Genomic DNA, 26,713 nt, shown 5'->3' with positions numbered 1-26,713 from the left:
AGCTTAGACATCAATGTTTTATTGAACCAGCAGGAGAGGACCTAAAGTCCAGTGTCCAATGAGAGACCCGTGTTAGTTATGGTGACACTGCAAATTCTGATATCTAGGTAAATACAGACCATCATCACTGACACACTGTAATCTGAATACTGTGACCTGCTCCTGAATGACCTGCTCTGCTCACAGCCAATCAGATCGGGCGTGTGCCCGTCAGAATCAGACGCCACAGCTCAGAGTGACAGAAAATAAAATTTAATCAACAATTTTTACAAAATGAAACTCGTTTACAAAAACATTTAAACTGCAAACCAATCATGTCATCAGGCCACACCCTCGCAGCTCACAGAGCTCAATCACTGGACGATACTTGGGGGCGTGGCCGCACAGAGACTCTACAACAGGAAGAAACGGTGGCGTGGGGAACCAGCCAATCGAGACCGGGCAACATGTTTGTATCAAACAAACGGCTGCCGACCTCTGACCTCGGGAACCACACTGAGCATGTGTGACGACCAGCAGGACAGGGCTGGGCTCTGAATTACAGTGTCCAATCAGAGGGCAGCATTGACAACGAGTCACCGGCGTGGGGGTGGGGCCAGCAGCTGCGTCGCAGTGACAGACTCCGGGAACAGGTTGTGGTAGGTGGGCAGGGGCACGTACGCCGCGGTGATCATTTTACCTGGAAGGACAGGTAAGAGTGTGTCAGAGGTGCTCTCTGATTGGCTGACCAACGACACACAGGTCATGTGACGTGGAATCTTACCAGCAAAGAATCTCCCGTGCAGGGCATTGACGGCAGCCATGGCGGCTGGGATCGAAGGACACTTGACATAGACGTTTCCCTGGAAACAGCAGAGGTCAAAGGTCATCGCAGTGAAAGTAAACAAAACCAAAAGTGAAAGAAACAAAAGTCAGACTTTAGGAACAAACGAAGGTCAGAGTCAGGAAAATAAAAGCTTTGCCCCAACAAACTTCACTCTCTCCACCGCGGCCGCAGCAAGGAGCTCACGACTACCGGCTGAGTCGATAAGGTCAGAGGTAAGAGGTCAGGTTCTTACCTCAGTGGAGTTTTTGTCAACGTAAATGTGAACAATGCCGCCATGTTTGTTACACTCCTCTATGACGTCATGCTGGATGTCCAGCTCCCACCCAGGAGCCTCCTCACTGAAACACACACACACACAGGTCAGGTGAGGCCTACAGGTCCTCCTCCTCACCTGTGGACACACGTGGGCCGAGGTATTTACCTGCTGGGGTTAAACATGTTGGACAGCTGGAAGCAGTGCGTCGCCAGCGGCTGAGACGGGAGGTTCAGAGCAGGAGAGTTCATGTTCATGTTGAGAGTCGGGTTCATGGCCGCTGAAAGAATCCGACACTTCACATCAGTGAACAGGAACCAACCAGCAGCCAACAGGTGTGACACGAGTTTCTCGTGTTGCTCCAAATCACGTCAGTCATCTCAAGGAGCTTTAGATGTAAATAATACAGACAAACCCCAATAATCATACGAGACCCTATGAGCATGTTACTATGAGGAAGGAAACTCCAGGCACGTTTTTAGCATCTACGTGGATGTTAAAATCACCCACAATAATTATTTTATCTGAAATCAACTAAATCAGATAAAAGTCTGAGAAATCAGACAAACTCTGTGTAAGGCCCAGGTGGACGATAGATGATAACAAGTCAGACTGGTTTCTGAGTTTCACAGCTGGGGTGGACCAGGCTAAGCATCAGGCTTTCAAATGAATTCAAAGTCTGTCTGGGTCTTTCATTAATTAATAGGCTGGTGTGAAAGATTGCTGCCACACCGCCCCCTCGGCCTGTGCTTCGAGGTTTCTGGTAGTTAGAATGACTCGGGGGTGTTGATTCATTTAAACTAACATAATCATCCTGCTGCAACCAGGTTTCTGTGAGGCAGAGTAAATCGATTTGTTGATCAATTATTAAGTCATGTAATAGGGATGACCGATCACATATTACGTATCAGTCCCATACTGACCTAAATTACTGGATTGGATATTGGAAAGAAACAAAAAATGTAATCCGATCCGTTAAATATCACAAAAGCACCTCACAAAACTTGCGACATGGCGTAACTCAGCTCATAACCTCAGCACGTCGGAGCAGTGTGCCTCACGTGATAGAGCGGCTGTGGCGTGCGAGACCTGTTGGCGCTCTGGTTGAGTATTTGTAGCCTCGCTACCAAACCGGCATTTCATCTCCGAGGAAGTTATCCCAGAGAAGTAAAGCAAGTGTGTAAGTTCATCTCTGAATGTTTGTAAAGCGTTCCAGCTTTAAGCTTAACAAGCGATATATGGAGCGACTGCCTCTCCTGCTGCTACTTCAATGTGAAACTGATCAATGATCAGCTGATCGGCTTTTCTGTCGCGAGTCCGTCTCTCTTGTTTGTTTTTGGCCCACTTTGCACCAGAAAGAGGAAACCAGCGGCTGAACAACAGCAGCACGTTTAAGCTTGATCAGCTGTTGTTAGAATTTATTTATTATTACTTTCTACACCAGGATCTTTTTCTACGTAGCTGACGGCTGGTAACTGTGCAGGGTTTAGCCAGGGGGGCCGATAGGGCATGAACAGGGAAAAGGGGGCACAAAGACACACTTTTCTTTCTTATTCTCATTTAAAATGTCGAGCTTTTAACAAATAATTATCTGAATCTTACAACCAGTTTGAATCTGATGTAAAATGTATAGAAGTCCATTACTGTATATAGTAACTGTTAAGTCTAATATACCCCAGTAAGCTGTAGTACTTTTTCCTTTGGGAACCGTCTGTGCAGTCTGCAGTTCTGCTGAAGGAAGATGTTGAATCTATTTAATTACTGTAGAAAAATAATTGATTTCTGTGCATTTTTTTTAACATGTGCATTAAATTAAGGTTGATTACGTCGATTAAGCATCACGAGGTGGGGGGTGGTTCCCTATTAATTTTTTGCTCAGAGTGTGCAAGCCTGTTGGTTAGGTTGCTTAATATTTCCACTAAGTAAAACACCAGAATAGGGAGGATGCTGCAGGTTTACGTTTGTTAGATTGATCAATTTTGCTCATCTGTGACATATTTTGGCTGCAGTGTATTTCTTGCATACAGGTTTAACAGAATAGCTTTAGTTTAGTTTTTTAAACTTGAGTATGAACTTATACAAAATGCAGCAAGATATAAAAAAAAAAAACTGTTTTATTGATTTAAAAAACAAAACAAAAAAAACACTATATCGGATTCATATCGGTATCGGCAGATATCCAAATTTATGACGTCGGTATCGGACATAAAAAAGTGGTATTGTGCCATCTCTATCGCGTACTAACAGAGACTTGGAGGAGAGAGACCTAATATTTAATAATCCACATTTCACTGTTTTACTCTTTGGAGCTGACAGTCTCTATGGAGATGGGGTTTCAGGGGGGTTTGGGAGAGAGGTGTGTCAGACTGCAGCTCTGCTTCCTGTCCTGACTCTGTCACATTTTGGGGGGTTTAATAAATTTCTGGAAATGAGAGCTGCTCATCTCCAAAGTGGGATGGATGCCGTCTCTCCTAAAGCCCACGTTGTCGTTACCTGTCACTGCAGCCATGGCTCCGATGGCAATAGCCCCACTCATCTGCAGAGCCTGCTGAGCAGCAGGAGGGATCTGCAGACCAGTACCTGCACACGCACACACAGAAGTCAGAGGTCACACAAACAGTCGGGGTTACAGGTGTGATTTCAGGTGTGACCTCAGGCTCACCCTCAGCCAGGCGGGCCATGAGCTGCAGCCTCCCGGTGGTTCCCAGGTCGATGCCGGTGTGTTCCAGCTCATCGCTGTCAAGGAGGGACGACGCCATGGAGATGTCGGTCCGCTCGGTCACGTGACCCACTTTCATGGGTCTCCCAGCTAACTCGAAGCCATTCAGCTGCTCCAGAGCGTTCTTGGCGCACTCTGCATCTGCAAACTGACATCAGAGCACATCGTGTGACGCCCGACACGTCATAACGGGCTCACCTGAATGTGACCAGGTGACCCACAGGTTCACCAATCAGAGGTTGGTGGTTCTGCTCACAGTCTCTGTCACTGGAATCAAACTCACGGTGATGAAGCCGTATCCTTTGGAGCGCTCCGTCTCGCTGTCCATCATCAACTGGATGCTCTCAATCTGAGACACACACACGGCATCAGAGGGTCACCTGAGAACAGCTGAGAGTGTGTGTGTGTGTGTGAGTGTGTGTGTTCGTCTCACCCGTCCAAATGGCTCAAAGATCCCTCGCAGCATCTCCTCGGTGATGTTGAAGTGCAGCGAGCCGACGTACAGCCTCATCGGTCCAGATGTCCCTTTTTGCAGATTGTTGGCTGCAGCAGCAGCAGCAGCAGCTCGGTTCTTCTCTGCCTGAAGACACACACACACACACACACACACACACACACACACACACACACACACACACACACTAAACTTCGAACATTTAGAATACTTTGATGTACCTGAACTTGAGCCTGTCTGTGTGTGTGTTCCTGTCTAGCTATCTTTGTGAGGACCAAAATCTGCATTCTACTATACTTGTGAGAACCAACAGTCTTGTGAGGACACACTCACGGTCCTCACAAGTTTGAAGACATTTTTGAGGCTCAAAATGTGGTTTTAGTGTCAGGGTTACAATTAGGTTTAGGGAATTGTGGCTTAGTTGTACTTGTTTTAAGCTTAGGTGCACGGTCCTAGCGGCCGACTGGACCCTTACTCTCCCTTCAATGTCCCAGTGTGGTTTATATGTTCCTCCTTTGTTTGCTTCCTGCATCCTGCTGTGTCCGCCTTAGCCATCTGATCCTACAGTCTTAATATGTGAGCAATATAAGGGGAATACAGAGCTTTTGGTCCCCATTTTCTAATAATGCAACCAGTAGGGAAACAGTCTGAAATACTTAATATGTAACAAAACAATAAAAAAGGTCTTATCTCCAACAGGTGAGCCGATCCTCCCTCACCTCTATGGGGGGAATCTCACCCTCACTGAATTCAAGTTTTTATTACATTTTTTTGTTTTATTTGTGTGTTAGTAAACACAGCACTCACACTACATTAGTTTTGGTTGAACTCTTTATTCACACATCAATGTCAGTACTTTCTTAAGCGAGGGAAGATCAGCTCACCTGTCAGTGTCAGAATTAGCCACCAATCCTGGCTACTTTTATTCTATAAAAAAAAACTATAAAAACCAATAAAATTATAAAAATTATTAATAAATAATAAAAGAACAGACCTGTCCCATCCCCCTTTACACCAAATTGCATTAAAACACTTTTTAAAAAAAACCCTTTTGCACAGGGTCAGGGGCTGGGAAAGCATTATGTCAATGAAGGTCCTCACTGAGATAGTTAAACGGGGTTGTGTGTGTGTGTACCTGTGAGGCCTGTACAATGATGGGAACTCCCAGCAGCCTTTGTCCCGTCAGCCCAATGGCCAGAGGAACTGAACTTGCCTCCACGAACTCTATGTAGGCGATGCCCTTTGACCTGCGGGAGTTCCTGTCTGAGATCATCCTGACGTCCCGAACCTAAACACAGGAGCAACATTAGTTGCCATAGGAACCAACCAGCCGATCCACCGGAGTAATCAGAGTAAAGCCAGTGCAGAGGTAGGGATCGCCGGGACGTTCCCCTGACGGGACCGGCCGCGCCGCGGTTCACATTTCATTAGTATCCATCGTCTGTCTAACATACATATGCATTATGTTTACTGTGTAACCATTCTGCATATGGAGCTCACGCGTCACACACTCAGCCTGTCCCAGAGCGCCGTGTCCTTCCACCGAGGAGCTGACAGCGATCAAGTAAAAAGCTCACACAGCAGAAACATAACTATGGATTCGATGGTGTTCACAGCGTACGTGTGAACTATCACGTATCATAACAGGAAGTGATATCACTTCCCTAAGGTTTAAACCCCTCCAAGGCCTATTACAGTTCTGATTTTTCCAAGTAGAGTAGATTTGAAAACCCTTTCCACGCCGATGGTGGAACGAGTGGGCGGGCTTGAGGGTCCGACTGCTCGCAGATACGATCGGCCGAGGCTCGAGCGCACGGCGGCGACATTCTGTCTCCACCGTTTTCTGTGACCAAACACAAACGTACACTCTGTAGCGTGAACGAGTAAAATAGAAGCAATGAATCAAAAATCACGACAAGAAGAACTCCACCAACCAGAGAAAAGAGAAGTGAAGGAGCGCCCGCGGTGAGCCACGAAAGCATTGAAGGTTTAAACCCCACCAATCAGACGACGCCTGTGGTCAGCACGCGGCGGAAGTGGGAAGAAGAAACTACCCGTGACTTGCAGTCACCCCTACACGCTGAGGAGGCGCTGCAGCAGGCCCACGATAGAAACAGGAAGTTGGCGTCTCACCTTCCCCACCGCAGAGAAAAACTCCTCCAAGTCTCGGGGGCGGATGCGGGCGGCGAGCTGCATGCAGAACACCGTGCGGGCGTCTCGCTCCTCGGGCGTCAGGTTATCGATGGGCTGCCTGCAGAAAGAACGCCATCAACACCAGTTATTGATCCCGTGAGACAGGCACAGACTCCTCCCCTCAGACCCACGCTCTCACCTGATTGGACTCTTCTCCTTCCTGACGGGACTCTTACTCCTCGACCGCCGCCGGCTGAAACATGCACACAGGGTTCTACTGCAGATTCTACTGTTCTACTGAACACTTCCTCTACAGTTTTCAAGTTAAAAGCCTTCCTCTGTGTTAGGGCTGCCACAAACGATTATTTTGATAGTCGACTAGTCACCGATTATTTTTGCGATTAGTCGACTAATCAGATCATCATCCATTGGACGTAAAACGTACAGCTTATTGCACCAGCAGCATCTGCTCTTATATAACTATCATTAGCTTACAGCTTTAAGTGTTTAAGGTCTGTGCTAACTAAAAATAAAGACAAGATGATAGTTTATTAAAGTTTAATGAAATTTGCAGATTGTTTCGGTGAAGTTTAATAAACTCCTTGCTATCTAAAATATAACAGGACACCGGAGTAAATTCTGGAGCATCTCACACTTCTGATAATCAGCTGTCTGCTTGACGTTTATTCAGCTGTGTAAAAACTATAACTTTAATCTCAGCCAAACCGATTTACTCAGGAACAAATAAAATACTGAAAAAGCCAAACAATAACATTTAAGTTATCTAAGCGAAAGACGGCGGTGGGTTTGAAAACGATCTGTCGGGAGTCCGGTGTTCTCACGGCTCTAGTTAGCCTAGCCCCCGGCTAGCTATCGAGCTAGTGGGTAACAGACGTCTCCGAAAACGTCGGAGCGCTTTTGAACATATGTTAAACGTTTATTTTGTGACCCAGAAAGAATAATGAGAGTAATATTAAAACTAACTAGCTGCCGCCATTGTTGGAAACTGAGCTGGGCCGCGCTATGAATTCTGGGATAGGTTGGGCCACGAAGGACACACCCAACTCATCCTTCAAATCTGCTGAAATGAAGGGCGCATTTGTTGGAGTCTTCGAATTTGGACTATCTTCGTCGTGTCGCTGTAACGTAATCGGCCTACAAATGCGGGCACAGGAGGATGCGGTTCCTGAATTTGGACACAGCTTCTTCTTCTTCGGGGTTTAACGGCAGCCGGCATCCTTGTACATGCAGTGCTGCCATCTTCTGTTTCAGTCCGTTATTACACCCTTAAATCCTGCTACTTATTCCTGCGTCTTCTGGGATCTTACAAAGCTTCAAACGACGCGTCGACTATTAAATTAGTCGTCGACGATCTAAATAGTCGACTAATCGTGGCAGCCCTACTCTGTGTGTTAGCTTTTAATGTAAAAAAACAAAAAAACACCAGGAAGCAACTTACTGCTTGTGGTGGTCTCTGTAGCGCCCACCGCGCTCTCTGCTGCGGCGGTGCTCTCTGCTGCGGCTACGACTCCTCCGCCTGTCTCGGCTGCGGCTACGTTTGCGCTCCCGACTCCGGCTCCTCTTCCTGTCTCGACTCCGGCTGCGCTTCCTGTCGCAGCTGCGACTGCGGCTGCGTTTCTTCCTGCGAGACACACGGCAGCCAATCAGAACACGTCCCGACGGTCACGCTTTCAGTCTGAGATGGTTTGCACACGTGCAGAGGAGAGTGGATATATTGGATGACAAACGATGAAGACGGTACGACGGCGTGTCAAGGCCACGTCAAGACAACGTGGAGATGTGCTGGTGTTTCAGGACAAACTGCCTCCAGGGTCGTGAGGTCATACTTCTGTTTTAGTAACAAGGAAGTGATTTCTCCTATAGCGCACAGACGCGGCGTGGTGATCGGCGTCAGGACGCTGAAGAGAAGGTGCAGATGCACGGTTACCAATGGTTACAGCCTGGCGCAGTAAATGGGATGGATGTTGCATCACAATAAGAGCTGATGAGTTTGTCTCGCTCATCTTTGTGTAGCGCCTACAGCGGCCGTCTTGAAACAATAGTCATCTCCACATTTCGCCTTTTTTCTCAAAATGATCAATTTTGTTCTTGACGTGGCGCCAACACGCCGTCCTAAGATGGAGCTGCCAAGCAGGAGGAAGAGAAGAAGAGGAGGTGAAGGAGGATATGCAGAGGACTGATGTGACAGAGGAGGATGCTGGGATAGGAGGAGAAGGAGGCAGATGATTGGCTGTGGATGTGCAGGCAGGTGAATACCTCTTGGAGCGCTCGTCCTGTCCGTTGGGGCTCGAGATTTTGGCGTCCTCCTAAGCGGGGTCGACAGAGAACAGCATGAGGTGGTGTCAGGGAGTGTAGGGGGTGGGGGGGACAGGAGAAAATATAAACAGTTTAATGAGCGTCATTCAAACAGGAGGGGGAGGGGCTGTGTGTGTGTGTGTGTGTGTGTGTGTGTGTGTGTGTGTGTGTGTGTGTGTGTGTCAGACACACACACTCCAAAGTCCAGCTGCTCTTCAGGTGTGTGAAACTCCTGTGACGCCCTGAAGCAGACAGGAGGATTACAGCCTTGTTTCCACTCGCACCTTCTCTACTCGCTCGGGTTTTAGGGTTTTCCAGGAACTGCAAGTACCTGGTACCAAAAAAGTACCTGGTACTGTACTCTTTTAATACCTACTTGGCCGGGGATCCAGGAGAGCAGATCCAAAACTGTGATGTCATCAGACTGCATGCCAGCAATTGGCCAGTGAGCGGCATCACTCGATGAGTCACAAGAGCGTCTCCCACACAAAAATCAAACGCGCCATATTTTTAAACCAGACAACGCTGCACAAACCATCCCGCCGTGCAGCGGCGAGGACGCCATCCTCCGCTGTTACGTTGATCGTGTCACATACGAATGACACTACGAGACTTTCGGCCACGTTTCTATAGCAACACGTCGAGGCGCTACTTGTAATGGAAAACAACAGAAAACGAGCTGAGTGGAGCAGGTAGTAGTGGAAAAGAGGCATTAGTCACTCAGAGCCAAGAACCAGAACCAGAGCTTAGGACACGCCCTCACCTGCACTACATAAATAATATCTGATTAAACTGAATAGCTGCACACCTGTGTGAAGTCACACCTGTGTTGTGCAAGGTCACACTGTGCACTTCCTGCAGAGCTGCTGCTCTAAATCGCGGTGCTTCCCTCTGGCAGAGAGCAACGTTGCTGCTCACCTGCACACAGGTAGGCCCCACCCACCCCCACGTCCTGACCACCCCCACGCTAAGCTAAGCTAACTCTTCGACTTCATCTCCCAGAATCCTCTGCACTACCTCACCAGTGGAGGGGGTCGGGATGAGGGGGTCGGACCAGAAGCAGGTGACAGTTTAACCAAGGGAACTACAGTCATGTTACCATGGGCACCAGAGTACAGCAATGCATGATGGGGACTTTTACTACCTTCTGAGTGAGACAGATCACAGTGGCTTTCAGGGGAGCAGAGGTGAGAAATCGTTAGGCAAGTCTACAAAGAGAGATAGATGTGCGTTTAATTATGTGAAGGACGCGTCATCATCAACATCATCATCAGGGTCAGCCGCGCTCTGCTGCTCACAGCGCCACAGCGGATTTCAGGCAGTGTTTGGTCACATGATCACGTATCAGCTGAACCAGCAGCCAGCAGGCGGGCTGTGCTTCGTCTTCATATTCATCATCATTTATAAACAACGGTGAATGTTAAGCAAATGAAACCCAGCGTTAGAAAACGGTGACATTTTATTGGTCGACGCAAAAATGTATGAACACGGAGGAAAATCACAAACGTAACGGCTCGACCGTGACATGAGTGAAGATCAGAGAGGAGACAGGGGGAGGGGCTTAGCGGCCAGAGGTTTTCCATGTTGAAAGGTTTTTCCTTGCCACTGTCACCACATGTGTGCACACCTGTCACTGGCGCGTCTCTGTGCCACTGTCCTTACCTTACAGCACCTGTATACGACTGCTGGTGTTCTACAAATAAAGTGGAATTGAACTGAGCTGAGGTTTTTCATGTTGAGGAAAATATCTGAAGGGCGAGGAAGGGCGAGGGAGGGCGCTGCAGGCCCGCTAACCAAAATAATCCAGTGTGAGCTCAGGTTCAAGTGTTTGTCTCTGAAAACAGCGAGGCAGATACATTAGAGGAGGCTGAAGGAGAATCAGTCTGCTTTGGATTTAACAAATAACTCTTGTGACAGAAACCAGTGAGCACTGTGCAAAGGTCTGAGGGTCTGAGGATTAGGACTCAGGTGGAGCTCGGGATTCATCTACAGGAGAGCTGCATCATTACAAACTGAAGTCTGTGTGAACAGGTGACCTGGACGATGTGCAGAAGTACAGGAATGCCATTTACCGTCTGATCACGAGCCGTCCCACTTACCATGTTACTGTACGAGCCGCCCACGCACTCATCCAATTTCCATCTACTCTATTAAACAAGGCGGGACTCTTTCACTGTTAGTCTGAGCAGTTTGCAGTAAACTCTGTCTCACAGACTTTTTCTTTTGGGCATTTTTAAACGGGCTGTTCCCATTTCTATGACCTCCATAAAACATCAGGGTCACAACACGTTGTGGCGAAGTAAGATGCACATTTTGTAGTCCATTGTCTGCACGTCTGCAGTTTTAACATGGCAGACATCCGGCGCCACGCTGTTAATGAGAGAAGAGCGTGAGGTCATTTCAGTTCTCTGTGCACGGCTCCTCTCTTTTCCTAAGTCCTCAACACGGAAAAGTGAAAGTGGTTAGGAATAGGAGATGGGATGGACTTTTGGAACGCAGCCCTGGTGTCAGTCTAGATCCCTGTGGAAGGTCCAGAGAGGAAGTGATGTCAAAGAGCCTTAACGCTGCCAGTAGGTGAAGGAGGAGTTACAAATGAACTTTGAGCTGACATAGTTTTGTTCATTTTCCAGCTCGCTGCGCGACCAATTACTCTGCAGAACTCTGCAGGTGAGCAGCAGTGGGTGGAGCAGCAGAGTTCGGCTGACAGTCTCATGAGCAAAGGACAAACAGACTCTCACCTTCTTGTATGGCGCCTCCAGCATCGCCTCGATGTCCAGGTCATCTGCCATCTTTCTACCTGCGCACCTACACATGCACACGCCGAGATAAAGAGTTTAATCACCTGTCACAGCTGTCCAATAGGTACAAGTTAAATCCATTACCAGCTTATCAGTATCAGTTACCATGGTGACCAAACAGGTAAACAAAAATACCTGGCGACACATGTGTCTGACGTCACTGTTACGCCTGTCAGAATCTACTTAAAGTGTAGAAAACATCATCTGATGACGGGATCAGCAGGTAAACGTTACACCTGGACTCCCGGAGGCTCAGCGTAGCATGACTCAGACAGGTGAACAGCACATGTCTGTGAGCCTAACGTTAGCCTCTCAGGTGAACACGCGCTCAGTGACCCCCCCCCCCCCCCCCCAGGCCGGAAAACCACCATCGGTGAGTCCGGTGTTTGCGCGGGCTCGGCCGGGAGGCTCCAGGTGAGTGTCACCTGAGTCCTCCACAGCAAGCAGCAAGCTCAGCATGCTAACAGGAGCGGGCCTTCCGCCGTTTCTCCGTGCTAGCGGGCTCCGAGTCGGGCTGAAGCCCGGCGGACAGGCCAGTACCGGGCTTACCTGGATGCAGAGTGGCTCGGCGGGTGTCAGCGAGCAAAACGTGTCTGTGTCCGGGTAACGGAGCCTCTCCGGTGCTCGTCCGGAGGACGCTTCTCTTAGCTATAATGGCGAACGACGGGAGGGCTAGTGTTCTCGCGAGATCTGGATACAGCGAGATCAAAACAAAACAGCCGCGGAGTTACAGAAACTAAAAACTGAGACAAACTGAAGCAGTTTGACTTTGAACACGTTAATAAACAGCCAATCAGAGGGCGACACCTTTCGCTCGGGACACGCCTCCCTGAATCTGCCGTTCACAAACACCGCAGCCAAGAATTCAAAATACTAAAGTACTATAAAAATGTCTTTATTATTTCCATCCGTTTCTAGGCTACCCAATCCAAAAATATGACGACGTCAGCTCCCTTTCAACAGTATCCACACGTGGAAGAGCTGCAACAATCTCTCATGATCACAAAACATGTGAATGGAAATAAAAGGATGAATACCAAAAGAAAAGATTCAAATGAGCTCCATGATGGAGCCGCAGAGCAGAGGGAACCTGCTTTCATCATCATCACGATGAAGACTTAAAGACACTCAGTCACACCTGTTCTCACGTGAGTTCTCGAAGAGGTTCTACGTCCTTTGATCTGCACGGTCAGAACATAAAACCCTTCAAACAAACCATCGCTGTGTGGAAATGATGAGTGTGCTGTGGTGCAGTGATACAGAAGTCACAACAAACAAGCAGATTCAGGTGTGTTCACCTTTATTAGAAACAGAAAAGTCACCTGCAACGCACAGGTATGGCAGCATTTCATCAAAGCATGTAAAAACTCAGAGTGTGAACTTCATTCAAACACAGGCATTCAGGTCCAATCATGTACCTGAAGGCCTGGGGTCAAAGGTCAGTGAATGACCGTTCCTTGACACCTTTCAGCTGATCACCACCTGTCATGGAGCTGGACAGGTGAGGGTGAGAGGCTGGCAGAGAGCTCACATTTCTTCTTTCTTCAGTCATTAAAGTCTTTTAACGGAAAACACAGATTCTATTCGACGCCTCATGACCTTTTATGTGACATCACCATTTCATGACCTCATAAGCGTCTCACGCCAGCCAATTAGATGTCATCCTGCTCCGCTCGCTCTCTAGAGGAAACCCACCTGCTGACGATCACTTCCTGTGGAGACAAAACTACATCACTAAAGTGTTTCACCAGCAGGCAACCCTAAACCCCGCCCCCATTACTAGCAACTTGGTCATTGAGGCGGAGCTTCTATTCATCGAGTCACATGAGTCCTCATCAGCTCTGCTCGGCTGATTGGCTGCTCTGCTCTGGTCTCACTCTTTATTTGCAGATGGCTAACGTGGCTAACGGGTAATTGCTCTTAGTTAAGTAGCTCATGCTAACATGTTAACATCCCTGATAACAGGTTGATACGGCAGTGTTGCTGAAACAGGAGCTTTACTGAACCCTGACACTCCTCCTGAAGTGTTGATCAGTGTGATGGACGCTAATGACCTCAGCTGTTACTGAGGGGTGGAGCTGCATGAAGTTGACCTAAAAACCGAAATGTTGGGATGGAAGCAGCTCCTAACCCTGGGTTTCAGCTCCATGGCAACCACTGTTTCTACATCCATGTTCTACGGCTCATCGGGCTCTCAGGTTCAGAGGCAGCGTCTCAAAGGTCACGTGGGTCCTTCCACACTGGCTCCAGGACTATCTCGGGGTGTGATTCAGGGTCTCGTCCTGGTGGGACACGGTCAGAACAACAGGGAGAACGACCAAGCTGCTGCATGGAATGGACCATGTAGGATCTGATGACATCAGTGTCTGAACGGTGCACATCTTGAATCTTCACAGGCCTGAAGTTTAGGAAGAGCAGAGGCTTCACTTAAAGTGTCAGAGCACTGATATGTGGTCGGAGGTTTCATATTGTCCAATAAGGAATATCTGACCTGAAGGACATCAGCATCAACAATCCCAGGAAGTTGATTCTATTCATCTGGATGTACCGTTTTCGGTGGGAGGAGCTAACACTGGGTTCATGATCAGTTGATTTATAATGCACAGACTAACAGTCACAAAGCGAGACAGGTGCAGAAGCCGGGTATGAGTTTGGTGCCCGTTCATAGGGTCGGGGAGCTGCAGTCAGCTGAGCCTGAAGAAGTCACCTGATAATGACGGTTCTCCCACTGACTACATCCAGGTGAACAGAATCAACATTTTGGGATTTCCTCCCCTGAATGATTGAACATCAAGACACGACAGGGAGTTTGAACATTTTGTCTTCTCCTCGTCTAAAATAAGGCACGGTCATTCCAGCTCCATGTTATCCTGCTTAGAGGAGCTCCATGAGTGGTTCACGCATCTGCCTAAAGAGTGAAAGATGCCAGTTCGATGCCTTTAGAGTCAGTCATGAAAAAATGTCCCAAATGAAACACGCTGTCGCCACGGCGACCCCCGCTGCTGTGTGCAGAAGGCATCAGCTCTGCATGAGTCACAGATCAAAATAATCCTTCTTTATCTGATCCTGTTTTAGCTGTTGGGAGCTGTTTTAGCCCCCCCTATTATCGATAGTTTCAGTTCTGGTTTCTTACCTGGACCTTCAGCTTTCTCAGACACACAGGTGAGTCCAGCTCAGCCTCTGATAGGTCGGCTGGATAGATGATGTAGCACAGCATCAGCTCCTATAAGACAAACACAGGCGGTTCTCTGAGGAAACCAAGAGCAGAGAGTTCGGTCCACGCGGGATCGCTCTGATGGCGTGTACCTTCGACACGTTGGCGGTAATCCTGCTGAGAGCTGCCAGAGAACGCCACGAAAACGGGCGCAACGGTGAGGCCTTGAATGCATCGTCAGCCCGTTCTATTACCACAGAGTAGCTACAGGAAGAGGATGGAGACAAAGTTATGGACCCTAAGAATAATCAGAGAGGTCAAAGGTCACGAGTTTAAAACAGAAAATATGTGAAATACTTTGAAAACAAAGATGCTTCCCTAAGATACGCCCTCCATAGAATCACCGCTGTGTGTGTGTTTGCTACCTGGCGTGGTAGAAAGGTGGTCCTTTCCTGTACAACACTGAAAACAAACACAGCATGATCAGATATCACACCTGGGGTTCGTTCTTTGTACCTCGCTAAGTGAGTTAGCTGGATTAGATTGTTGACGATTTCGCGTGATCCTGGATCGTTCGGTTCCCCGAAGCTCATCCGGGACTTGCTGTCATAGCAACAGATCCGTAAGCGTAAACCTGCTGGGGAGCAGGTTTACTTTATGTAAACAGGATTAGATCGCGGCCACGCAGGTATGTCCGCGTCATTCATACGAAAGCAACAGCGATATTCCACCACTGTTTCACCATAAATAAATAACATCAATGTAACTAAAGATAATGCAGCACTTGATCCTTTTATTGATGTCACACAGATACATACAGGTCATTTCCTAAAAAAGGGAAATGTACTATTAACATTCTATTACATGTATGTGATTATTACAGATGTAATTCATATTTCAGAGTAGTAATTGCAAATTACTTCGTGTAATCAAGATGAGAGACCACGGCTATAAAAGCGAAGGTGGATTTGGGAAGCCTGTCGCAGCCATGTCCTGTCCGTTTACGCGAGCAGCCCATTGCGGAAGGTGCAAGATTGATAAGGAGAGTCCTCAGAATTCAGCGTATATTGCGGGACAGACAGGATCCTTTAGCTCAGCGCGACAGTGTGCTCATAGAGAGATATCGATTTTCCCGTGAGGGTATTATTTACTTAACCAACTTGTTGACGAGGGGGTGCAGGACCACCACCTGTCTTTTTTTGCTCTGCCCTTTTCTTGGTTGCTGTTATAAACAAACAGATTATTTCAGGGTCTCTTTCCAAGAGACTAAAAGCAATATAAGTGATAAATATTACCATTCTGTAGAATATTCTTATATTTCACTTTTACTTGTTCCCATGTTCTAGTGGGTCCTGTCGTGGCTCTAATGTGAAAGAGGATATAATGTAATATAATAAATTTACCCTACCGCCTACTGGTGTTGGCCAGAGGGGCCGATGGCGCGATATGGCAGCCTCGCTTCTGTCAGTCTGTCCCAGGGCAGCTGTGGCTACACCTGTAGCTGCCTCCACCAGTGTGTGAATGTGAGAGTGAATGAATAGTGGCATTGTAAAGCGCTTTGGGTGCCTTGAAAAGCGCTATATAAATCCAATCCATCATTATTATTATTATTATTATTATTAAATTACTTACGAGTTCAATTTGTCAGCAACTTTCTGCCAGCCCTCTCTCCTTGCTTTTGCAGCCTTGCGTTTTAATTAAACTCTGAAACTCCTGAAATCCCTCACTCAAGAGTTCTTGCTCTGCTGCCGAAAAATACCGAGCGCGCTCCATCGACATTTTCGCCGACCAATCAAAGGGTTGCCGATCAATGTTTCTACTATCGATGCGTAGCCCCTGTTAAGCCACACAGTGATCTCACATTACTTCATCCAGCTGTACTAATCGTCAACAGCAGGTGTGTTCGGAGCACCGGAATAGCGAGCTCAAAGTTAGCGCGATGATTTGATCTTGGATGTGTCATTTGATCTTGGATGTAGTAAGCAAGGTACGAAGAACGGACCCCTGGCCAGTCATATTTTAGACTCCGCCCATGAGTTTAGGCTCCATCTCTGGGGTTCATTCACGTTTTCTGACTAATAGCAAGTAGAGCAGGGCGATATGGCCAAAAATATTTATCACGATATATATTTGAAAATTTGCGATAACGATATAACTGACGATATAATTGATGTGAGACAAAATACAACTCCACAACTTTACTAGCGCAAAAAAAACAACAACATCCATTTATTTTCACTTAAACAAGCAGCTGTTTTTATGTACATTAAAGCTTTATAAAAATGTAACAGTGCAAATGCAAATTCCTTGCTGAAAGTTTGACCAAAAGGCATTTCCAGTAGAAATGGGCTGACATATCCTGAGCATAACCATGTATAATATCCACTGAAGTTAAAAAGAGGTGCTTTGCAACATTAAACTGCAGTGTGCAGTACGTGTTTTTCGGACCATAAGGTGCACGGGATTATAAGGCACATTAAGCGAAACAAAGCAGTCAGATAAATCAAACTTTATTAAACTCATTCTTCTTGCTTCCTCCACTTCTGTACCATTGATTCATTAATGCTGTATTCTATCACAGCGGCTCTGTTCCCATGTTGTTGCAGTATATTAATGACTAACCTCGTATTGTGGATGGATTATCTCAGTTGTTCTCCTGACTGAAGTTTGGTCCGTTTACAGCATCCTGCCATGCGATTGCATTTGTCTCTAACTATCAGGAACCTTAACGTTAACTTTTATAAGTGGAAAAGTGTTAGTGTTCGTCCTCCAGCTTCACTGTTTATGTTATGCTAACATAGCTGTGTCGCTAGCGGTCACGTAGCACATCATTATATACCAGCTAGCCCAACTTCAGTAACCCTACAAACGTCACTGCTGTTTAGTTTCCTGTCTTCATTTATGTTGGAAGTGATAGCAGAGCTGTACGTTTAAATGTTTCAGAAATCTCTCAGTCAGAACATGCTATGTCATGTTTAGGTGGAAACTAGCGAGCTAACTTCCTGCTAACTTCTAACTCCGCTGAATTTAATAAATCCTGTTTTCATGGATGCCTGGATGTTAAACTTGATAGTTACACCTGGTAAAGCAGCAACGCTGATCATTTTATTACAGATGAAAGAATTTAGACAGTTTTTAACTCTCAGTGATGCTGCAGTGTTCGTTTGACTTTGGGACCTGAAAGGATGGAGTTTAGGACCCAGATCATTCCCAGATTTACGAGCACCTTAGTTCAACAAATACCGCTTGCATGTTCTACAAAAAAAAAAAAAAAAAGTGCTTTGGTGGGTATCTGATGGACAAACACCAAACCAGTTCCACATCACTGAAGTGGCACCATTTTTACAAACCAATTCTGGTTCATCGGTTTTATTCAAAGATCTGCCGTGCTTTTTCGGCCATGTGCGTATGAAAACAAAGGCACTGCGCATGCACGTTTTACCCAAATTCTATCGCGATATTTCATTTTCTTATTGTTGCCTAACATTATACCGGTATTACCGTGAACGGTATGATATCGCCCAGCCCTAATAGCAACCCCTACCCAAGTGTTTGTGTGTTTGTCTTACTGAGGTCTACGCCATACTTGGCTCCGCCCCCTCCTTTAGGGACCCACCCCTTGCTGCGGAAGTGATGATAGACTGCATAGGAGCTGATGAAATCAGGACGCAGGGACCGAAACGTCCTCCACAGCTGCACGATGGACAGGGGTTCCTGACCAATCAGAGGTTAGTAGAGCAATAAGGTCAGAGTGGGAGGAGCTTTGAGTGAAACACATGAGGCGGAGAGAGAGAGACAGTTACCTGCTGCTGGTAGACGGACAGGCAGCCCAGACTGTAGACCAGGAAGAAGGCCTGAGGGCGACACAGACAAAGAAGCTGAACCTGTTGTGACCCCAACAGCAGCTCTGAACACCTCACTGACATCTCAGCTTGTTCAGGTGAAGCAGGAGCTCACTGCTGTCAAACCTGACGGAGTTGAGGATTGTTGGTAATGTAGGACCTGCTGTGTGTCTGACACCCCTGGAAGTAACTGTGAAACCTGCTCAGTGCAGCTGAAAGCCTGAAACCACACAACCTTCAGACAACCATCACCATTATCTACCTGTGGGAGTGGATGATGCTGTCATCGTGGAGGTGTCTAAATTCTTTCATCTGTAATAAAATCATCAGTGTTGCTGCTTTACCAGGTGTAACAATGAAGTTTAACATCCAGGCATCCATGAAAACAGAATTTATGAAGTTTAGCAGAGTTAGAAGTTAGCAGGAAGTTAGCTCGCTAGCTTCCACCTAAACATGATATAGCATGTTCTGACAGAGATTCAAACGTACAGCTCTGCTGTCACTTCAGACATAAATGAAGACAGAAAGCTAAGCAGCAGTTTGTAGGGTTACTGAAGTTGGACTAGCTGGTATATGATGATGTGCTACGTGGTGGCTAGCGACACAGCTATGTTAGCATGACATAAAAACAAGAAGAAAAACAATATCTGAACACCTGAACCTGAAGTTCTACTTAAACAGCTGTTTGCTCAACTGGAAATCTCCCCCCCCACACACACACACACACGTCAAACACGACTACATGAGAAAAACGATGCATTACCTCCTCCAGACTGAGCTGCAGGTACTCGGAGAGAAAGAACGGTGTCCGCCTCACCTCCCTGACCCCGCCTCCAGTCTGCGCGTACATACACAGTGATCAGATGTTAACTCCAGCTTCCTGCGATCATTAAAACAAGGACTGTTTTTCTCCTCCACCATGAAGACCCACCTCACTGTCAGAGACCACCAGGAGGAAACCAGGACCAGGAACCAGAGGAGCAGGATCAGGATCCGAGTCAGGATCACAGTCCAAACTGGAGTCGGAGTCCTGTTCTGAGCTGGAGGTGTTCACAGAGAACTGGTTCACACAAACTGAACTGCATCATCTGAATAAACCTAGACCACCTGACTGTGCTGAGAGCCATAACACGAGGAGAAACCACATGGACCCGTTTATGAACTTTGGCCTGAATGCCATTGTCTGCCTGCACAGATGTTTAGAGTCAAATTACTGATGATAATCGGCCAAATTCAGCCGAAGAAGCAACGACATAGTGTTTTCGTTTTAGGTTTTATTTGTCCTCTCATGTTTGTCAGGTAAAGGAAGCAGAATCTAAAATTGACTGATTTTTAAATGGACCCTGGGTGCAGTGAAACAAAACACTACCTGCAGCTTCTCTTGGCCTCCGGCTCGACCTCTGACCCCCGTCTTGACCTCTTCATCTGGGGGCTGACTCCTCCTTCTTGCTCCGGCTCCTCCTTCCCCCTTTCACCGTTCTCCTCTGCCTCCCCCTCCCCTCCCATCTGGTTCCTCACATCCTCCATTTGTATTGGCTGAGAAAGCCTGAGCAGGGTTTGATGAACAGCCTCTTCATCCCATCCCTGAGCAGACAGAGCTGACCCCACCCACTTGAGCAGCTCCTCATACCTGTGAGGTAAGAGGTGACATCACTGTGTGAGCAAACGACAACAGGAAGTGGTGTGATTAAGAATATAGACAGGAAGTGGTGTCACTAACCTGGCCTGTGAGACCACAGGTAGAAACACGCCTTCGTGTTCTGTAACAGAAACAGAGACCAGCTGACTCCAGAGAGCAGCTCTGATTGGAGGAGGCCAGAGATGATGTCATTGTGCAGGTGTAAACTCACGCTCCCATTGGTTGGAGATGTTGTGCTCCGGTCTGGATCTGGACAGAACCCCTTTACCAAAGTAACCCTGAAAAGAGCACAGGTGTTCAGCTGTCAGCACCTGGCTGCACTAAGGTGGATACAGGCAGAGCAGTGGGCGGGACTAAGCCTCTTTCCAATTTGATTGGCTGAGCTGTGAGCACACATGAATGATTGTCATCTCTAAAACCTGAGCCCTGTTTCAGTCCAGGGCGTCGCTGTGGAGGACTATAAATCCCTCAGAGTACACACTGATAATAAACTGGACTGGGTTTTAAACACCTCTGCTCTCTACAGGAAGGGCCAGAACCTCTGGGGTCCTTCAACATCTGTCTGACAATGCTCAGGATTTTCTATGAGCCTGTTGTGGTCAGCGCTATCCTATGTGCTGTTGCATGCTGGGACAGCAGGTTGAGGGTCGCAGACGCCAACAGACTGAATAAACTGATCACAAGACCAGTAATGCTGTGGGGACGGAGCTGGACTCCGTTAGGATGGTGTCTGAGAGGCAGATGTTGTCCAAGACAAAGACAATGCTGGACAATCTCTCCCACCCACTCCATGACGTGCTGGCCAATCACAGGAAAACGCTCAGTGGGAGACTGAGATTACCCATAATGCACCACTGAATGACACAAGAAGTCATTCCTGCCTGTGGCCATCTCTGTGCAACTCCATCTAATACACACACATGGTGGAGTAGTTACAGTGTTTGTACGTCCTCCAGTGAAAACAACGTTTTACAGGTTAGAGTGAAAAATGTCAATCATGTATATTTAATCTCTGTAATAATCTGGATATTTATCATTCAGCTATTTGTTTAGTAGTGCTATTTCTTATTTTTTGTGACTTTGTAATATATTGTATTTAATTTATATATTTAATTTAGTTGAGTCTTTTATTGTTCTTACTCTTATTAATAAAGGATTCTGATTTAGTCATATGTGCATCAATTCAATTTTATTTATCCAGCGCCAAATCACAACAACAGTCACCTCAAAGTGCTTTATATTGTACAGTAGATGTACAATAATACACACAGAGACAAACCCAGCAATCATATGACCCCCTATGAGCAGCACCTTGGCGACAGTGGGAAGGAAAAACTCCCTTTTAACAGGAAGAAACCTCCGGCAGCAAATTGCTGATGCACCTCACACACTGCACCTGCTGGTCAGGATGTGACGTCAAATTGTGCGCTCGACACCAGGACCAGTGACAAACCAACTCTATTTCAGAAAGACACAACTTGTGTCCCAGCGGCCGGTGCTCACTGGAATAATTAATTATACTGGGACCTGGAGTGGAAGAAAATTTGGACCTTACCATAGAAAACTCCTGTTAGCCAACACAGTAAAGAAAATTCCTTTTAAAATCAAATAAAAATCATTCATTGTTTTGACCCCACCAGAACTTTTCTTGTAGGATATAAAAAAGACTGATGCTAACTGTTCATTTTGTTTCCTGTCAGAAAGAAGAGATTCCTCACGTGTCTTTGTTTATGTTCTTTATCTCTCCTGGCACGATTTCTGTGCCTTTGTTGTTTCTATGATCTATTCTGACCGCTCTCTCTGTTATGGAAAATATTGTTTGGCTTTTTTGACCCTGGAAATAAAGCAAACGAAGTTTATTTGATTCATTTACTAATCTTACTGGCTAAACCTCGTATACATCAATCCAAATTTTCTAAGGCAAACAAGGCAATATGTGCTTGTTTGATATGTTGTTTCCGCCCCAGGTTGTGTCTAACGGTCACTACACGGACCCCGTGACCGTCTGTGCCCGTGTTCTCACGCGCGGCTGTTAACTCTGCAGAGATGGGAGGGGCTCAGATGAGGTGGGTGTGGTCAGACCTGGTCGTGGATCTTCTGGCTGTGTTCCGGATCACAGACCAGCACGTGCTGATTGAGGAGCTCTGCCTGGAAGTGGCTCCTCTCGCGCGGGCTGAGCGGCAGCGGAGCCTCGAACTCCTCCGTGATCCGGAGGCGGCGCCGGGGAGCCCGGAAGTCCGCGTACATGCTGCCTGGGGTCGAACCGGGCCGGGACTGCGGGTTTGGCACTGCTAGTTGTTAGCCTCCGCGCGGTTTGTTTGGCTGTGGCTTCACCGAATCTCTGTCCGACAGGAACTGTCGGTCTCCTCCGTGTAGTTCCACCCCCAGTTCTTCTTCTTTGTGTTTAACGGCGGTTGGCAACCAACGCAAAGGAGCATTACCGCCTCCTACTGTTCCGGAGTATGGGTCGGACAGTGAGTTCACAAGCTGTATCAAAAAAAACAACAACCCTACACTCTGTCATAAACACCTATAGCCTTCAGAAACCCCACCAGTTCCCTCACCTGTGCCCTACTACCCTCCAACACACTCTTCAGATTAAATTCCCCAATTCCCCGCTCCTTCAATCTATTTTGCAGAACTGACCTCTCCACATCATAGCCCTTGCACCGCAGTATTACATGCTCTACTGTCTCCACCTCCTCCTGGCACACTCCACAAAGCCCCGTCTCATGTTCTCCTATCATCAGTAGTGTATTATTTAATGCACAATGTCCCAGTCTAAGCCTGGTAATGACCACCTCATCTCTCCTACTACCCCTATACAACCTACTCACTGCCACCTCCTTCTTAAGATGATACAATTGCCTGCCCGTACTCCCTGAATCCCACCGCTTCTGCCACTCCTGAACAACCTGCCTCCAAACAATACCTTTCGCTTCAGATCCACTGCTTGCAATTTCCATCTCAGTCCTATTTTTAGTCAACGCTCTTTTCGCCAACCTATCCACCTTTTCATTTCCACTGATCCCTACATGAGCTGGCACCCAAAGAAAGTGAATATTGCCACCACAACACCTTATTCTGCTGACAGTCTCCAGAATAGCATACAGCATGCCCTGCCTTGTCTTCGAACAAAACGATTGTAGACTTGAAAGAACAGCTGCCGAGTCAGAACATACTACCACCTGCCTGATTTTCGAACACTCTACCCATTTCAATGCTACCAAAATTGCTACCATTTCAACCGTGTACACTGCCAGTCCATCCGAAGTGCGTCTGTGTATTCCAATATTTTTTGACGGAACTGCTATTCCAAACCCTGTACTTCCAGTAACTGGACTTTTAGCACCATCCGTGAACACATGAATACACTCAGGGTATGCAGTCAACCTGTGAAAATGAAATGCTGAAACAAGATCGAATCTGCCTTTCAATGTTCTCTTCAGATCCAGCAAGTACCAGTCCACAGGAGGGGTCTCCAATAACCATGGGGGAACCACAGAGAACACTACTGCAGGACATATTTTAAGTTCATACACCTGACACTCCTTAGCCCACTGATTCCCCACCTTTCCAAAATGAGCCTTCTGACTTCTTCCATACTCCCAGCATTCCAAAAGTACCTCCTTTGTGGGATGTGCGTCACCATGACCACCAAGATGAACCCAGTAATTCACCGACACTTGCTTCCTCCTAAGATCTAGGGGCATTTCTCCCATCTCCACCTGTAGGGCACCGACTGGAGACATTTTAAAAGCTCCACAGCACACTCTAAGGGCTTCCGATTGCAGAACATCCAAACGTCTCAACACAGAAGGAGCTGCTGAACCATATGCCACACACCCATAATCAAAGACCGACCTAATTAATGCCTGGTAAAGTCTTTTCAAAGCAGAAGGGCTCGCTCCCCAACCCCTCTCAGCTACACACCTCATAACATTAATAACTTTTTTGCATTTGGTTTCAATCCGATCAATATGCTCCCGCCATGTCAGTCTCGAATCAAACACAACACCTAAGTACTTAAAAGAGCTCACTTTCCCAATTACCTTGTCATACAGTGTCAATGTCAAAGTCTCACTCACTTTTCTTTTGGTAAAGAACACACAGTTCTTCTTCTTCTTCTTCTTCTTCTTCTTTCCCCGTAACCGCCCCCTGCGGGCTCCTGTCATCCTTAATCTGACGAACACTTCCTGTCAGGCTAAAAACGGAAGCTGTCCCTCCGGTAATGAATCGATCCATCCACGCTGCCAGCACCACCTGTGTGGATGCACTCCATCCATCTGCCACTAAAAGCCTCTGAAACAGGGGCGGATCTACGAGGTGGCACCCTAAAATAATCTCTCGACCAGTGTTGGTCAAGTTACTTGAAAAAAGTAATCAGTAACTAATTACTGATTACTTCCCCAAAAAAGTAATCCCGTTACTTTACTACGGTGGCCCCTAGAGACAAAGCACGTACAAACTCCAAAACACTTGCAAACTCTAAAACACATGCAAATTCCAAAACACATGCAAACTCCAAAACACTTCCAAACTAAAAAACACGTACAAACTCCAAAACACGTACAAACTCCAAAACACATGCAAACTCCAAAACACTTGCAAAATCCAAAACACGTACAAACTCCAAAACACATGCAAAATCAAAAACACTTGCAAACTAAAAAACACATGCAAATTCCAAAACACGTACAAATTCCAAAACACTTGCAAAATCCAAAACACTTGCAAACTAAAAAACACATACAAATTCCAAAACACGTACAAATTCCAAAACACTTGCAAAATCCAAAACACGTACAAATTCCAAAACACGTACAAATTCCAAAACACTTGCAAAATCCAAAACACTTGCAAACTCAAAAACACATGCAAATTCCAAAACACAACGGAAGTGCTCCAGGACGCTAGGGGCAGTGTTGAGCTTTTGTTACCTAGTAACTACACAAGCCAGGAAGTACCAATGACCGGATTTGGGGTTTGCAGCCTTAAAGGCCGCATTTTAAGGCCGATTACGTCACAGCGACAAGAGAAGGCTTTCCCAATTCAAAGGCTGCTCGAAATGCGGCCCTCAAATGCGTCCATAATTTCCCTTCATGGCCCAACATATCCCAGACTTCATAGTGCGGTGGTGGTGTGGATAATTTTGCCGAAAAAAAAACGGTGGAAGCGGAGCGGAGGAAGAGTAAACTTTCAGAAGTAAGTACTGAATATTATGTCACTTATTTATGCGCAAATATTTTTTTAATGAAGAACATGAAACCATTATTGTTGGCCACATGTCGGGAAAGTTATGTGACATTAGTCATGTCTGTACTTTCAGAATTAACTTGGTTTTAAAGCCTTTACTTTAAAATATATATATATAGTCGACCTTAATCTGACAGAGAATGTGATGATTTTGTGGATAATTAAAGTCAGTCATATATCCACAAACACAACAAGCTGAAAGTCAGTGATGCTGCTCGGTTTGCAGTCCTGAATATCACAGCACAAGGAAGATTCACTGCACTGTTAATGTGAGCTATGTTATATTGCTGCCTCTGTTCGGTGGTGTCGAGCCAAACGGACTTTAACGTGTGTTTGAACGAGCTGACGGTTCACTCGTTAAGCTGAAAGAAAGATGCTTTAATCACAGCAGTCACACATGTGTCCACTGCACCATCTGGAACTCTTCTTGTTTACACTCGTAATAACACAAACACTAAATCCTCCTGTTTGTAGCAGTGTATACACCTGAGACTGTCACCTGTCTGTCTGTCCTGCACTCTCTCTCTGTTTCTTTCTCTCTGATTGTGGAATAAAAGTATGAACATGTGTTTATAAGTCACACTTGTGTTTGAATCCTGCAGCTTATCACACATTTGATTTCCATGTGTGACAACTGCAAGTGTCCAGAGTGAGGACAGACTGAGGGACCCACTGCTGCACATCATCTGTGAGGCTTTGCAGCCCTGATGATCCACCAGGACAAACTCAGCAGTGTGTGAGGAAGAGGAGGAGGAAGAGCCAGCAGCAGCTGACAGATGGAGAGAATAGACAGACTGTTCCCTGTTTGTGAAGGACTGCTAGAAAAGTTTAACATAACTGTCTGTGCTGAATCAGTCTTATTAGGTAATGTTCAAATAATGTTATCCTCCCAGTGTTTCCAGTGTGAGAGAAAGTACTCAGGGCCTTCAAGTTACACACTATGAAAGGCAGCAACAAGTTTAATGTTCAGAAACCTAAAGTCTGTATCAGCAGCAGAATGGAGCTAAAATAAATGTTGGTTTCAGTTCTATGAAGCTTTGAGTATTTTGGATCAGTAGCTGCTGTGTTTGTTGCATCATATTGCTGTAACTGTTTATATGCTTTATATATTCTGAGCTAAGTTGATCTATAGTGTTACATCATATTCTATAAGGATGTTATGTGTTTGTAGACTTTCTGCCCAGTTTGACCCATTTAGCAGAAGTCAGCCTGTTTAAGGCTCTGATATCTATTCTGTGTGACTTACAGCAGTTATGACATGGTCTGATTTTCTCACCCAATAAAGGAATATTTCATATATCAGTCTACTCTTCATTTTATCAG

The 26,713-nt window shown here is 46.4% G+C and overlaps 2 protein-coding genes across 3 annotated transcripts; both read right to left on the bottom strand.

Annotated features, from left to right (window-relative positions):
- Positions 1-241: 241 nt before the first annotated feature.
- Positions 242-12,299, bottom strand: LOC308403010 (RNA-binding protein 39-like). The gene is made up of 15 exons (XM_080892223.1): positions 12,049-12,299; positions 11,440-11,506; positions 8,663-8,712; positions 7,845-8,027; positions 6,585-6,638; positions 6,386-6,503; positions 5,388-5,540; positions 4,232-4,378; positions 4,082-4,147; positions 3,742-3,946; positions 3,573-3,659; positions 1,248-1,359; positions 1,059-1,164; positions 764-842; positions 242-679 (listed from the first exon to the last, which is right to left on the bottom strand). The coding sequence occupies exons 2-15, from the start codon at positions 11,488-11,490 to the stop codon at positions 576-578; spliced, it is 1,515 nt and encodes a 504-aa protein (XP_080748349.1). The 5' UTR covers positions 11,491-11,506; positions 12,049-12,299; the 3' UTR covers positions 242-575.
- A 483-nt stretch (positions 12,300-12,782) lies between these two features.
- tsen2 (TSEN2 tRNA splicing endonuclease subunit) lies at positions 12,783-22,522 on the bottom strand. Of its 2 annotated transcripts, none has more exons than XM_080892224.1 (12): positions 22,217-22,522; positions 20,346-20,412; positions 20,216-20,255; positions 19,865-20,125; positions 19,427-19,535; positions 19,259-19,333; positions 18,457-18,507; positions 18,223-18,367; positions 15,079-15,115; positions 14,806-14,917; positions 14,633-14,722; positions 12,783-13,211 (listed from the first exon to the last, which is right to left on the bottom strand). In XM_080892224.1, exons 1-12 carry the CDS (start codon positions 22,379-22,381, stop codon positions 13,152-13,154), a joined length of 1,212 nt encoding a protein of 403 aa, XP_080748350.1. In that variant the 5' UTR covers positions 22,382-22,522; the 3' UTR covers positions 12,783-13,151. The 2 variants fall into 2 exon arrangements, with proteins under 2 accessions (XP_080748350.1, XP_080748351.1); XM_080892225.1 differs by lacking the exon at positions 12,783-13,211 and adding an exon at positions 13,233-13,897.
- Between the last annotated feature and the right edge of the window lie 4,191 nt (positions 22,523-26,713).

Source organism: Rhamphochromis sp. 'chilingali', assembly GCF_963969265.1.
Source record: "Rhamphochromis sp. 'chilingali' genome assembly, chromosome: 9".
NCBI classification, from domain to species: Eukaryota; Metazoa; Chordata; class Actinopteri; order Cichliformes; family Cichlidae; genus Rhamphochromis; species Rhamphochromis sp. 'chilingali'.
Note: the sequence above shows the minus strand (reverse complement) of the source record. Positions and strands in the feature narration are given on the sequence as shown.